At 52.5% G+C, this 12,697-nt stretch overlaps 1 protein-coding gene across 2 annotated transcripts in view; it reads left to right on the top strand.

The window, feature by feature from the left end:
* Positions 1-10,916, top strand: part of RAI2 (retinoic acid induced 2) — a 60,139-nt gene extending 49,223 nt beyond the window's left edge. For both annotated transcript variants that reach the window (XM_032389624.1, XM_032389623.1), the window contains exon 2: positions 8,937-10,916. In XM_032389624.1, the coding sequence (XP_032245515.1) occupies positions 8,961-10,553 (1,593 nt within the window). In that variant the 5' untranslated portion in view covers positions 8,937-8,960 and the 3' untranslated portion in view covers positions 10,554-10,916. The remainder of the gene's footprint in view (positions 1-8,936) is intronic.
* The last annotated feature ends 1,781 nt before the right edge of the window (positions 10,917-12,697 follow it).

The following is a 12,697-nucleotide window of genomic DNA, read 5'->3' as shown; positions in this document are numbered from 1 at the left end:
GCTGTGAAGTCTTCAACTCACAGACACTGCCTGACTATGGGCAGCTGAGTCCCAAGAGAGACAAAGCATGCTCTGACTGAAGCAGAAAAGAACTCCGTACCTTCTCCCTTCCCTTCAGCCTTCACGTCTTCCCTGGCCTGGTTCAAAGATGAACTGGAGGGGCGCCTGGGCGGCTCAGTTGGTTAAACATCTGATTCTTGATTTTGGCTCAGGTCATGGTCTCGGGGTCATGAGATCGAGCCCATGAGCAGGGGAGTCTGCTTCTTTCCCTCTCCCTCTGCCCCTCCCCCTGCTCGTACGTGCTCTCTCTCTCTCTCTCCTCTCTCTCTCTCCAATAAATAAATCTTTAAAAAAAAAAAAAAGATGAACTGGAACTTCTCTCTTCACCATTCGTGGTCCCTCCCCCCAGGCCGTGCCCCTCATCCCCCCTGGGGCCTTTGCCGTTGGGAGGATGGGGAGTGAGTCTTCTCAGTGGCCCTTGGAGTGGCCCCAGAAAGACATACCCCCACCCCTTTGTGCACTTCCCTTCTTTCCAGTTCTTCTTCACACTTCCTGTCTTTCATGGCCCTGCAGCAGTTCCTAGAAGGCCAAGTTTGACTCCTTCCCATCAGGCACCACTCACTCGAGGGAGGCCTGAGTTAACTTCCTCCCCACTATGAGAGCAGGGCAGTACCCCAAGTCATAAAAGAAGAAACTGTGTCCCAGGGACATAAAATGACTTTCCCACGGTCATGAAAAACTTGTGTGTGTGTGTGTGTGTGTCCTTTTAAAAATCTTTTTTAAGAGAGAGAGAGCACAAGCAGGGGGAGCTGCAGAGGGAGAGGGAGAAGCAGACTCCCCGCTGAGCAGGGAGCCCGATGCGGGGCTCGATCCCAGGACCCCGAGATTATGACTTGAGCTGAAGGCAGGCACTTAACCGACTGAGCCACCCAGGCACCCCTGTGTGTCTATGTCTTGAATCTCATCTCTTCTACTTCAATAACTTGTTTATTAGGTACCATGGACTCAAGAGTTTACTCCATATCTTTTCATCTAGCTCCTTACCTATCAAACTATATTTGACATTTTGATGGTTGAATCAGACCATCCCACAGACTTTGGTGTTCAGTGCTGGTTACGTTGGAGAGGTAGTAAGGGACCCCTTCGACTCAAGTGGACTTTGAAACCAAAGCAATGGGTGAAGGGCTGTGCTTTTGAAGGAGCACAGCTCTGGGAGTAGGTGTACTCTACAGCCTCTGAGCCTCACTCAACCTCTGAACCTCAGCTTCCTGCTTGGCAAAATGGAGAGGTAAACTGGGCCAGTGACCCCAAGACTTGTTCAGGCAAGGGGGACCCTGGAAGTTTTGCTGGGCCTTGAGAATGTCATCATCTCTCCTGCTGATTTGCAATATTTTCATACTTGTACTCCTACCAGAAAAAAAATTGCACACTTCCCCAACACACACACACACACACACACACAATTATATATCTTCCTGTATTGATTTATTACATATGCTGTAAAATAGAAAAATGGGAATAAAAAGGATGAGATGGCAAAATGAACATAAATGAGTTTTATGGTGACCTTACCTTGCTCCCAGGGAGACCTTGGAGTCCCCTGCTTGCTCCTCCTGATTCACCCACCTCTGCCATGTTTCACTGGCGTCACATCAGAGCTGAGATTTGCAGGCTGTGCTCTGCACAAGTGCCCACGGCCACTGCCCATCTAACTGAAGGGGAGACTCAGTCCTGGACCCTGAGGCCACCACTGTTTTCATAAATGAAGTGACATGTCGGGGAGCTCATTTCCAAAGCTCACCAGGGTGGTCATATTTCTTTTGGAGGGCTGTGTGGGTCTCTGGATAAGAAAGGCAGTCAGCTCTAAGGCGGGCAACTATTTTGTGTATTCTCTGTATTGTCACTAATTTGGGAACACATTCACGTGGTAATTATGTTCACAGCACCAGTAGATCGGCTCTGTGCTGGTGTTTAAAGCTCAGAAAATTGAATCACTGGGGCAAGTAACTAACAATTATTACACCCTATGGGGAGAGCAAAACCATTTTTTACCCAGCTGGAATTACTTCTTAGATATTTAGTGCATATCAGGTCCTGAATGGTGAAACCATATCCACGTTGTATTAAAGGACGAAAATTATGCATTGCTCATGTAATTCCAAGCAAGTGGCAGGTGATTTTTATACAGAAGTAAGTCAGTCACTGAGGGTGTAGTTGAAGTACTGGATTGAAAGCAGAAAATAAACTCAGAATAGAGAGTGCTTGGCAGGGCAGGATTCTTAGCATAGGTCTCTGTGAAGTCAGTCTTGCAAGAGGGAGAGACATGTCACCTTCTCCCAGGGGCAGGGGAACTTGGGGAGACACTGTGAGAGCTGGGGAGAAGTTGAGGGAGCTTGGGCTGATGGCTTTAGTTTTTTCTGTGAAGCACGAAGCCAGATCAGTCACTAAGAAGGTTGGCCGACAGCTGCCTTGTCTTCTGGCCTCTGGATTAAGAGTTCCCAACCTGACTGCACGTTAGAATCACCTAGGGAATTTTTTAAAACCCCAATGCCCCAGTTGTGCCCCGGACTAATTAAATCAGAGTCTTGGTGGGGGGTGGGACCCAGACGTCAGTAGTTTTTAAAAGCTCCCAAGTGATTCTAATGTGCAGCTAAGTTTGAGAACCAGCACTAAGCCAGCACTTGTCAGACTGTAACATGGTTGCCCTCAAACCTCCCGGGGGGAGTCTGTCAAGGTGCAGACTCTGATTCAGGAAGTCTGAGGTGGGGCCTAAGAGCCTGCATTTTTTAGCGAGCTCCCAGGAGATGCTGCTGCAGCTGCTTCAGGGACCCCACTTTGAGCAGCAAGGACATAGACGATCCAGATTTAACCTGAAATAATTGATAGCTGCCTACAGGCTCCAGAAAAATCAAAGCTGTCAATATTTTACAGTTGGAAAACACATATCTTAAGAGAATTATCAAGATATATTTTTTAAATGAATGTTTTAGAGGAAGAAATTTATTTTGATAGAAAAATCTAGATGAGGCTAATTTCAATGGAAGAAGAGAGCAGGTCACATCTGCCTGCTGTTGGGGCTAAAGGGGGCATACTCAGGAGCAGGGCCAGGGCCTGGGGGTGGAGTCTGCCCAGCCAGCCCAGGGTCACTAAGATCACGTCCCCTGAGGCTGGGCTTGCCTTCCGGTGACCTCAGACAGTGGTCCCTGGCTTGAGTTGCTTTGCTATGTTAAATAACCTCTGCTCCTCATACCCCGTACCCAGCTGTAAAGTGTTTGCTCAGGGGCACTGGGCTCTGCAGACCAGAGCCTTGTGATCATCTTGGTAGTTGTCTATGGTGAAAATGTTCTAAATTCACAAAATAAAATTAAGTCCCTCCCTAGAAGATGATCTGGCCTCTGAGAGGGACTGCTGGCATGCTCCAGGGTCTTTTCCAAATTCCCTGCTCAGACCCCAGACTGTACCCGAACTGGTCTTGAGGACTCTGTCTTGGGTCAGTGTGGAGTTCACAGCCACATTTTGGAGTTCCTTCAGTTTGCGTTGGCGCAGGCTCTTCAGGGGGCCCCACGGCATCATTTGGGGTGTGGCAGAGGGCACTAGGGCTGAGGGGATTGGGCTGTCTGGAAGTGTGAGAGTGTGTGTGTGTGTGTGTGTGTGTGAGAGAGAGAGAGAGAGAGATTGAGACTGAGTGATAAATGCCCATAATGAGGAAATTAGATGGACTCTAGGACCTGGAGACTAGTCTAAATTATCTGAGTGTTCAAGTGTTTTTGCTTTTTAAATTAAGCCATAAACAAATTCTCATTATATAAATGTCAATCTGTAAAGAGGCCCGTAGGGTGACACAAGGGCAACAATCTGGAAGCAGGAGGCCTGAGAGGCAGGCATGGCTTGCAGCAGCACCTGGTGGGGCGCAGATGTGGGGCGGGTCCCTAACTGACTGCCCGGGAGTAAGGCCTCGGGTCAGCTTCCTCCCGAATGTACCTCCTTAGAAGGAAAACAGCACACAGGCAGCTTCACTTCGCTTTTCTTTTCCTGGGAGTGCCAGGGAGACACAGGAACCCAGGGTGGACTCATTGTCATGCCGCTGGCTGGCGAAGGTGGCTCGCTGTTGTGTTACCCTCCATGGTGCCGCTGGGGCCTGACCCTCTGCTTCTGTCACAGCGAGAGCATGGGGACTTTTGTAAAAACTGGTCTTGGGGGGCAAGTTTTGGTCAGACTTTCTGGGTTGCAGTTTCCTCATCTGTAAAAAGAGTCAGGAAGAGGATGGAGATGTGAGCTTGAACACCCCTGCTAGCCTTGACGTGCCGTGATTGTATACATGGGGAGCCTGCAACCAGAGGCTGGGCAGGAGAAACCAGACTCAGGGAGACCTAAATGCTCATTCATGCACCCCTTCACTCACAAAGCATTTCCTGAGCGCCTACTATTCACCAGATACAGAGAGAACAATGAGGCAGTCCTTCGCTCCTGAAGAAATGAGTGACTAGGCAGTCCAAGTATGAGGGGAGCTCAGGACCAGACAAGGGCAAGTTGGGGTCCTGTAGGACCTCAGTGAGGTGGGGGTGAGATCTCAGAGGATAAGACCCCAAGTGTGATGAATGAGCAGGAGTTGGCTGGGGGAGGGCAGAGGCTCAAGAGGGCTCCAGGCTGAGACACAGATCCTAGGGAGAACCTGCCTCTGGTACACTTAGATCTTGGTGATAGCTAGACGAGGGGTTCAGATAACCATTCTGTGACCCCACAGGTCTCTGAGCCTAACTACTGCCCCAGACAGCCTCTCCTCACCTCCTCATTAGCCCTGGGCCCTGAGACTTTTCCCCAGAGTCCCCATCTGGGGGGCACGTGGCCTGTACTGGGGTGGACCCCAACCCTCCAGCTCCAGCAGCTGGCCAAGGGCCAAGAGATTGAGAGTGACCCGCAGATCCAAACTGCCCACTTCCCATCTGGCCACACTGCATTTATGGACCCCCACCCCCCACCCCAACCCCGGTCATGATGGGCGTGGGCAAGACAGAGACCGATGGATGGCCTCATTTAAACCCATTTGCAAAAGATGTTTTGAAAAACCTGAACAAAATGTTGCCTGTCATCTCTGAAGAACTCCTGCCCTTCCACTTGAGCATCAGTTGGTGGCTTCTGTGATTCCTCTTGCTTTGAAGAGGTCCCTAGTGCGCCTGCCTCCCCCTCACTCATGCTGGGGTGGGGGGTAGAGACTTGCCCTTTGAACCCCCATCTCATGAGCTGGTTGGTCTTCACAGGGCATGGCTAGGGCCTCCCGCCCTGGCTCAGGCAGCAGCACCACCCTCTGTGCCCGCACTGTGGGTGCTCGGGGCTCCCAGCGGCTGACTCAGGGTTGGGGCACCCAGTGGCGGGATGAATGACAGGGGAGGGAGAGCAGAGAGAAAGAGAAGAACCTTCCTGGGAGGCAGGAGGGTACGTGATGAAGGCAGGGCTACCCGTTCCTTTGCCGGCGTAGCCAAATGCAAGCCGCATCTCAGCAGGCCAGTGGTGCTTGAGGGAAGGACTGGGGGTGCTCACGGGGCCTACTTCGGCTGAGTAGTCGGGGGAAGGGGTCCAAAGCTGTCATGTGGGAGGACGTGGAAGTGAGATTGGGCCCGTGCCTCCTTTCCCCTTTGCCCCAGCCCTGCTCCCAGAGACCTGAGTCCGCAGCAGGAGATCTAAAGGCCTCCCTGTAAGTCATAGGTGCTGAGTTGCCCTCCCGCCCACAGGACATCTGTCTCAGGAAAGCCAAGGTGTAGAGGATGCCGACCTTCCTGCCCTCCAGTAACAGGGCTCTGGGCTGTATTCCCCAAAGTCAGGAACTCTGGTGGCCCTTCAGCTACTTCCCTGGTGAGGGGGACAGAGGAGGGCCCTGGTAGACAAAAGAGAATAAGCAAATAGTTCAATGATTTTCTGGAAAGGACCTGGCCACCACCACTCTGAGGAAATCTCATACTCAAGGGCTCTCTTTTACACAGCTCTGCGGACGCATGCGCTCGGTGTTGAAGGGAAGGCTATAGAGGACTGCTCTTGCCAAGAAACCAAATGCATGAAGGAGGGTGGCCCTCACAGCTCCCACTGGGAGAAGAAGCCTGGGATTAACCCTGAACTCTAATCCCAGCCTCAGTGTCCCTTATCCTAGTCATCTAACATTCCTAGGGAATCGGTTTTCTCATCAGTAAAATGAGCATAATTATAGGACCCCTCTTATGGGGTTGTTCTGGAGATCGAGTGAAGTAATGCATGGAAAGTTCTCAGCATTCTTGGCAGAGGCCTGGCACATAGAAAATGCCCAGTGAGTTGTGGCTCTGGCCATCTGTGGAAGGAGCAGGAACCCTCTGTCCTGGCAAGGTGCCCTCCTCACGCTCTGAACAGGAAGGTTCTGGGCGAGTAGGAGGCCTAGAACCAGGACCAGGCAGGGAGAGGAGTGAGGTTTCACAGGAAGAGGTGAAAGCTGGCACCAGAGAGGAAGGTGTGTGCCAGGAGCAGGGGGAAGAAGCGTTGAGAAGCCTGCCTTCTCTGTCTGAGAGGGGACAGCGGTGCGTGAAGGAGCAGAGACGGAGGGAGGCCATCTTGTCAGGAAGGGCAGATAGGTGCAGCCCCTTACAAGAAAGCGCCTTCCTGCTGGGTAATCCTAAACTCACAGGAAGCCCAAAGATGGCACAGAACATGTCTTGACCTCTCCTGGTGAGTTGCCTCAAAGGCCATCAGAAGGCACCTCAGATGGGTGGCCGTGGGTATCTTCTCTTACTTGTTGCTGTCCTTGTCCTCACCAGTCCCACCCCAGCTTCCCTGTAGCCTTTTCTCACCCCTCCCTGGGAGTTTTGGTCTCTGTGAGGGGCAGGGCAGAGCCTTCTGGAGGAGACCTCAGGTTCTCGGGGCCTTTACAGGGCTGCGAGTGAGTGGCCAACAAAGCTTCATCCTGCGGATGTTGGTGCCCCTCCTTGCATAACTTTGATGCCTTCTCATGCTAGCAAATCTCTCCGTTCAAAGACATGTGCCCTGCTGGCCTCTAATCTCCGCTAAAGCAGGAACCTTGTCTGACTGGCTCATGACAGCATCTCTAGCCCCCCCAGTGAAGGGCCGGTGTGCAATAGGCATTCAGCAGACCAATTAATTGAATGAGTGAGTGCATGCACGCCTTCAGGAATGAGGGAACCAATGTTGTGTTGGAGGTATGATATTCTCTGGGCTGCATCAGGGGGCATTCCTCTCAGGAAAATCCAGGCCCTTGGCTTGGGGCAAGCCCTCTCAGCTTCCCTGGGGCGGACTGTCTCCCTACTCCGCCCTAAAAGAATTATTGGCCAGCACGCTGGGTCACCTCCTGCTTTCCGGAGGACACCCTGGCTCTAGGGAGTCAGGCTCTGGAGCCCTCCCTCAGAGGCACCCAAGTGCCACCCTGCCGAGGGCATCACCCACAGAGTTGTTTACATAGCATCCTTCCGCTTGCCGTCCCCTCCTCCTGCTTCAGAGAAACTCCTTGTTCTATGCATTTGACACATTTTGATTGTCTGGAAATATCACACCTTTGTTCATTTGTTAAAGCTGCCTTCCGGGAGTGAGGCCTTGTGTGTTCGTTTCCACTCCCATGGCCTGCTGGGCTGCCTCTTCTCCTTGTTGTGGCGGATGTGTTGGTAATTTAGGGGTGAGGAGAGGAGGACGTGAGGTGACCCCGGGACTAAAGTCTAGACAGCTCCAACAGGTGAGGTCAAGAATCTGAGTTGCCCAACGCCTGCCTGGTGAGCCTGAGGATTATTGAATTATTATTGAGCCCAACCAGACTCCAGGGCTGCACAGATCCCTAGTTAGACATGGTGCCTGCCTTCTCCATGGCAACGAGGCTAAATATGGACGCGTTTCCATGGAGAGCCATCTTGCCGTGGCAGCTCTGCCTCCTCCAGGAAGCACCCGCCCTGGGTTCCTTCGGCCTCTTAGGAGGCGGCCAGAAGTGCCGAGGATGTCAGGAAAGAGTAGCTCACCTTTGAGGATGTTTGTTTCCAACAAATCTTCCATTTCCCCAGCCCTAGAATCAGCAACATCCCCTCTTGACAGCTAGAAGTTAGGAGAGGTCACGGGTCACACAGATGAGCTGATTAGGGGAAGCGACCCTGGGCCCGATGAGCGTTCATGCAATTATCCCATGTCCGCCCGGCTCCGCGGAGTGGATTTTCCTGTGATGGGGAGGAGGAGGGATGGCATTTGTCAGAGGGAGTCCACGAGACAACTGTGATGATGCTTGTGGAAATGCACCGCTGCTCTTTTCATCAAGCCAATTTGGGAAGAATTATTGCTATAAAGAGTTTTTAAAAGGCTTTCCATAATTGGGATGGTCCTCTTCCATTTTCCTAGAATGTTCTAATGATGGACATTAAGGAGGGCATGTGATGTAAGGAGCACTGGGTATTATATAAGACTGATGAATCACAGACCTGTACCTCTGAAACCAGTAATACGTTATACATTAATTAAAAAAAAAAAAAAAAGAATGTTCTAATGTCACAGGATTTTATTTTGTCCTCGAAGTAAAGTAAGTCTTTGCTGCCCATCTGAATTTGAACAAGTCAGATCTGCACATATGCTAACCGTCCAGTACGGCACTGTGGAATGGAACTTGTTGTTTGGCGGAGGCTAAACATATAAGCTGAGTATTGGGCTTAAAAATACTCTGTTTAACCTCTCTTGGCTGTTTAGTCATTACATCATCTGTGTTTATAGCTTAATCGTCTGTTCAATTGGGCCTCTCGGTGCACAGCTGATCATTTGGGTGTGTTTGTATACATTAGGAAATATCTATAACATGTATGTATACATAGAGAGATGGGTGTGCTCCCTCGTTCACCGAGATATGGAAACTTTTAAAAGATGTGGAGGGAGCACTTAAGGCAATTATAACTAGTCTCCGACGGAAGCTTCACATCGCACGTTCTGTGTTGCAGGCCCAGCGACACCAGAGCCGAGTGATGGACGATCTGCGGTCCCAGAACCTCTCCATGGACATGACCGACTCCTCTCCTGCCTTGGCCAATAACAGACTGGAGAATGGCATGGCCCAGCTCATCACCACCGAGGCCTGGAACATCAACTCCACTGACCTGGTAAAGAAGGCCCTGGTGACCGTGCCGGCCCCATCCATCCTGAACCCCCCGGCCGAGTCTCAGAGCGGCATGGCTCTGAAGGTGGCGGCCACCGTGCTGCAGCCCCTGTGCCTCGGGGAGAGCCCGGTGGTGATGCCCATTCACATGCAGGTGGAGGGAAGCTCTGCGCCCGAGCTCAACCCTAACGGCAATGCTGCGTATGTCATGACCACGCAGGGCCCTGTGCAGCTGCCCGTGGTGCTAGAGCAGCACGTCTTCCAGCACCTCAACTCCCCTCTGGTCCTGCCGCAGGAGGCCCCGTGCTCCTCCAGTGCCATCCACAACAACCTGTTCCAGGCGGCCGAGGACCCTGAGGCCCAGCCCCAGCTCCTGGACCTGCGGATCCCCAGCCAGCCGCAGGAGCCCACGCTGCCGTTTGAAGCCGTGCTCCAGAACCTCTTCCCCTCACAGGGCGCTCTCGGCCCCCCACCCTGCCAGCCTCCTCCTGGATACGCCCCTGTGCCCCCCCAGCCCTTTAACTCCCCCCTGTCCCCCCTGGTCCCTCCGGCCACCCTCTTGGTGCCCTACCCCGTGATCGTCCCCTTGCCCGTGCCGGTCCCCATCCCCATCCCCATCCCGGTGCCTCAGAGTCCTGAATCCAAGCTCAGCTCCGCTTTCCCCAAGCCGCCATCTTCCTTCGGCCTGCACCCCTTTAAAGGCCCCCAGCCCCCCCTGGAGAAGGAGGAACTGAAGCCCTTCGATATCCTGCAGCCGAGGGAGTACTTCCAGCTTAGCCGCCACACGGTCATCAAGATGGGGAGTGAGAACGAGGCCCTGGATCTGTCCATGAAGTCGGTGCCCTGGCTCAATAAGGCTGGCGACGTCAGTCCCCCCGTCTGCCAGGAAGATGCGGCCCTGGACCTGTCGCTGGCAGCCCACCGAAAGTCTGAGCCTCCCGTTGAGACACTGTACGACAGCAGCGGGTCCATGGACAGCCCAGGTCACGCCGTGATTGAGAAACTTCCCAGTGGCATGGAAGTGCCCTTTGCCCCTGCCACGGCCCCCGGGGCCTTGGCTCTGATGGATAGCCACGTGGGCGGCAGCGACCCCCCTCAGCTGCCCAGCCAGCCCAACCAACCCGGCGGCGAGGTCAAGGCTGAAAATCACATTGAGACCGTGAGCGAGTCCCAGGCGGCCAAGGTCATTGTCTCGGTGGAAGACGCCGTGCCTGCCATCTTCTGCGGCAAGGTCAAAGGCCTCTCGGGCGTGTCCACCAAAAACTTCTCCTTCAAAAGAGAAGACTCCGTGCTTCAGGGCTACGACATCAACAGCCAAGGGGAAGAGCCCACGGGCAGCACAGAGCCCCTTCGGAAACCCGTCAAAAACCGGAGCATAAAGTTAAGGAAAGTGAACTCCCAGGAAATACACATGCTCCCGATCAAAAAACAACGGCTGGCCACCTTTTTTCCAAGAAAGTAAATAATGGCTTTTTAAAATTTTTATGATTATAATATGGGGAAAGGTGCATTGGTTTTATAAAAAGGCATTTAAAACAAATTATCTTTGTTAATTATTTTGGGGAGTAGTTGGGAAGCGGGAAGGCGAATTGGCTCTAGAGGCCCTGTAAGCTAGTATCATTTTCTTTTTTAATTTTTGACTTTTCACTAATGAGTAAATAAGAGCAACCTATTTTTCAAGCAGATTGCACATTTTTTGCAGCTTTAATGGAATATTGGGTGAATCAGAGGGGTAAAAAAAGCTATTTTCATTGCCACAAAGTGCTTTGATGATGTAATACCTAATAAAGGGTAGGATGACTATTTCACAATAAATGTTTGTTTGCACTAATTGGTTGCAGCATTCTATCATTTTTTAAATTTGCATTCCTTAACTGGTGTGGTTTGGCCAAAACCATTGCTTGTAAAGCACAAGTTCTCTGTGCTTTGAGACCTATAAGCTCTTCGGGCATACCAGGCAGAGAAGAATTGTATTGGCCTATGCCCCCAGAAAAGGAAGACTAGGAAATATGTATGACCTGGAGCAAGTCACATCCCCCTCGAAACCTTGGTTTCGTCATTTGTACAAATGTGGCACAGAGAAGGGGTGGGGAGGCGAGCTTCAAGTCCCTTCCAGTTCCCAATGACCCCAGGTGTGGAGAATTCTGTCTGAGCCTTCTATAGACTAAAACAGACAAATGTGTCTAAAAGGAAAATTTGCCTGCTTCCTCCCCACCCCCTCCCAGAATTTAGCTGCAAAGGACCTTCTTTTCAAAGGCAGTAAGAGCATTGTTCTGAATGACTGAAAGTCTTGCAAGTCAAAAGTATTACTGAAGACCACTCAGAACGAGAGGTAAGTCCTTTGCTGGTGGATCAGGAGATGGCTCAGACATATTCCTGGCCTGGGGTAGAGATACTCGGGAGTGGGGTCGGGAAGGAAAGAAAAGTCGCCCCTCTTTAGTGTAGCCCAGTGGTTCTCAACTGGGGGTGACGGTGCCTCCCCTGGGGACATCTGGCAATGCCCGGAGACACTTCTGGTTGTCAGAGCCGGGATTGGGGGGGGGGGGGGGGTAGCGGGAGGGATGCTATCGGCATCTGGTGGGTAGAGACCTGGGACGTTGCTAAACATCCCACAGGCACGGAACCCCCCCCCCCCCCCCGCCACCACAGTGGGTGATCCGGCCCAAATGTCAGTGGTTGCCGAGGCTGAACACCCCTGGCTGAGCCATTTCTCGTTGGGCGGAAGCGAGGAGCCTGGAAGAAGGGAACAGTACGCTGCTCTTCTGTGACAGCACAGAACCCCCCCACTCAAATCAGGAACCGTGAGTGTACGTTGGAAATAGACCTGCCGGGTGGCACATCACACCTGAGTCTGAAGCTGGGCTGGCGAGAGGCGGATTACGGCGTGCCTGCCTTTAAACTTAGAGCTCTTTCTTGCACGTCTTGCAGGTAGCATGCGTCCAGCTGTCACTGAGAACACGAACAGGAGGAAAAGCAGTTGCGAGACTGGTCTTTTATTACCAGGCTCACCGTGGATAGGGTTACCGTTTCAGCCGGTCCTGGATTCTACGCCCAGAATGGATTCTCTCTTTCCTACTTCACGGCACTGGTTACACCCCGGCCCTTCGGCCTCCGCACAGGGCACTCTTTTTTTCCACTTTTACTGCCGTGCTGGGTCGCTGGCCATGTTTCCTGAGCGTGGCATGTGTGTTCTGGTCTCGGAGACGACAACCCAAATGCGCCCGGGGACTTGCTGGGGTCTCTCCCCCCATGTTCGCGGTCGCTTCTGCTGCCCCCGTCTTCGCAGCGTACTTCCTACCGCAGGAGCTGCTGCTTACCTGGCTTCAGGGGAACAGAATTCTCCGTCTGGCCTATAGAAGAAGCAGGTGCTTAAAGCTCAGTGACATATAGGTGGTAAAGGAAGGCATTTGCGGCCTGTAATTACATTATAAACCTCAAGCCACAAATTTCTCTTTGATGTGTCTGGAAGTGCCCTGTCTCTCTTCAGCTGTTGCTGCTGGTTAGGTGAGAACTGTTGGCTCCACGGCCTAGCCCCTCGCCCCGGGACAGATCCCTGGAACAGGCCTCCCCCCCCCCCCCCCCCCCCCCCCCCCCCCCCCCCCCCCC

Source organism: Phoca vitulina, unplaced genomic scaffold (genome assembly GCF_004348235.1).
Source record: "Phoca vitulina isolate PV1807 unplaced genomic scaffold, GSC_HSeal_1.0 scaffold55, whole genome shotgun sequence".
NCBI classification, from domain to species: Eukaryota; Metazoa; Chordata; class Mammalia; order Carnivora; family Phocidae; genus Phoca; species Phoca vitulina.
Note: the sequence above shows the minus strand (reverse complement) of the source record. Positions and strands in the feature narration are given on the sequence as shown.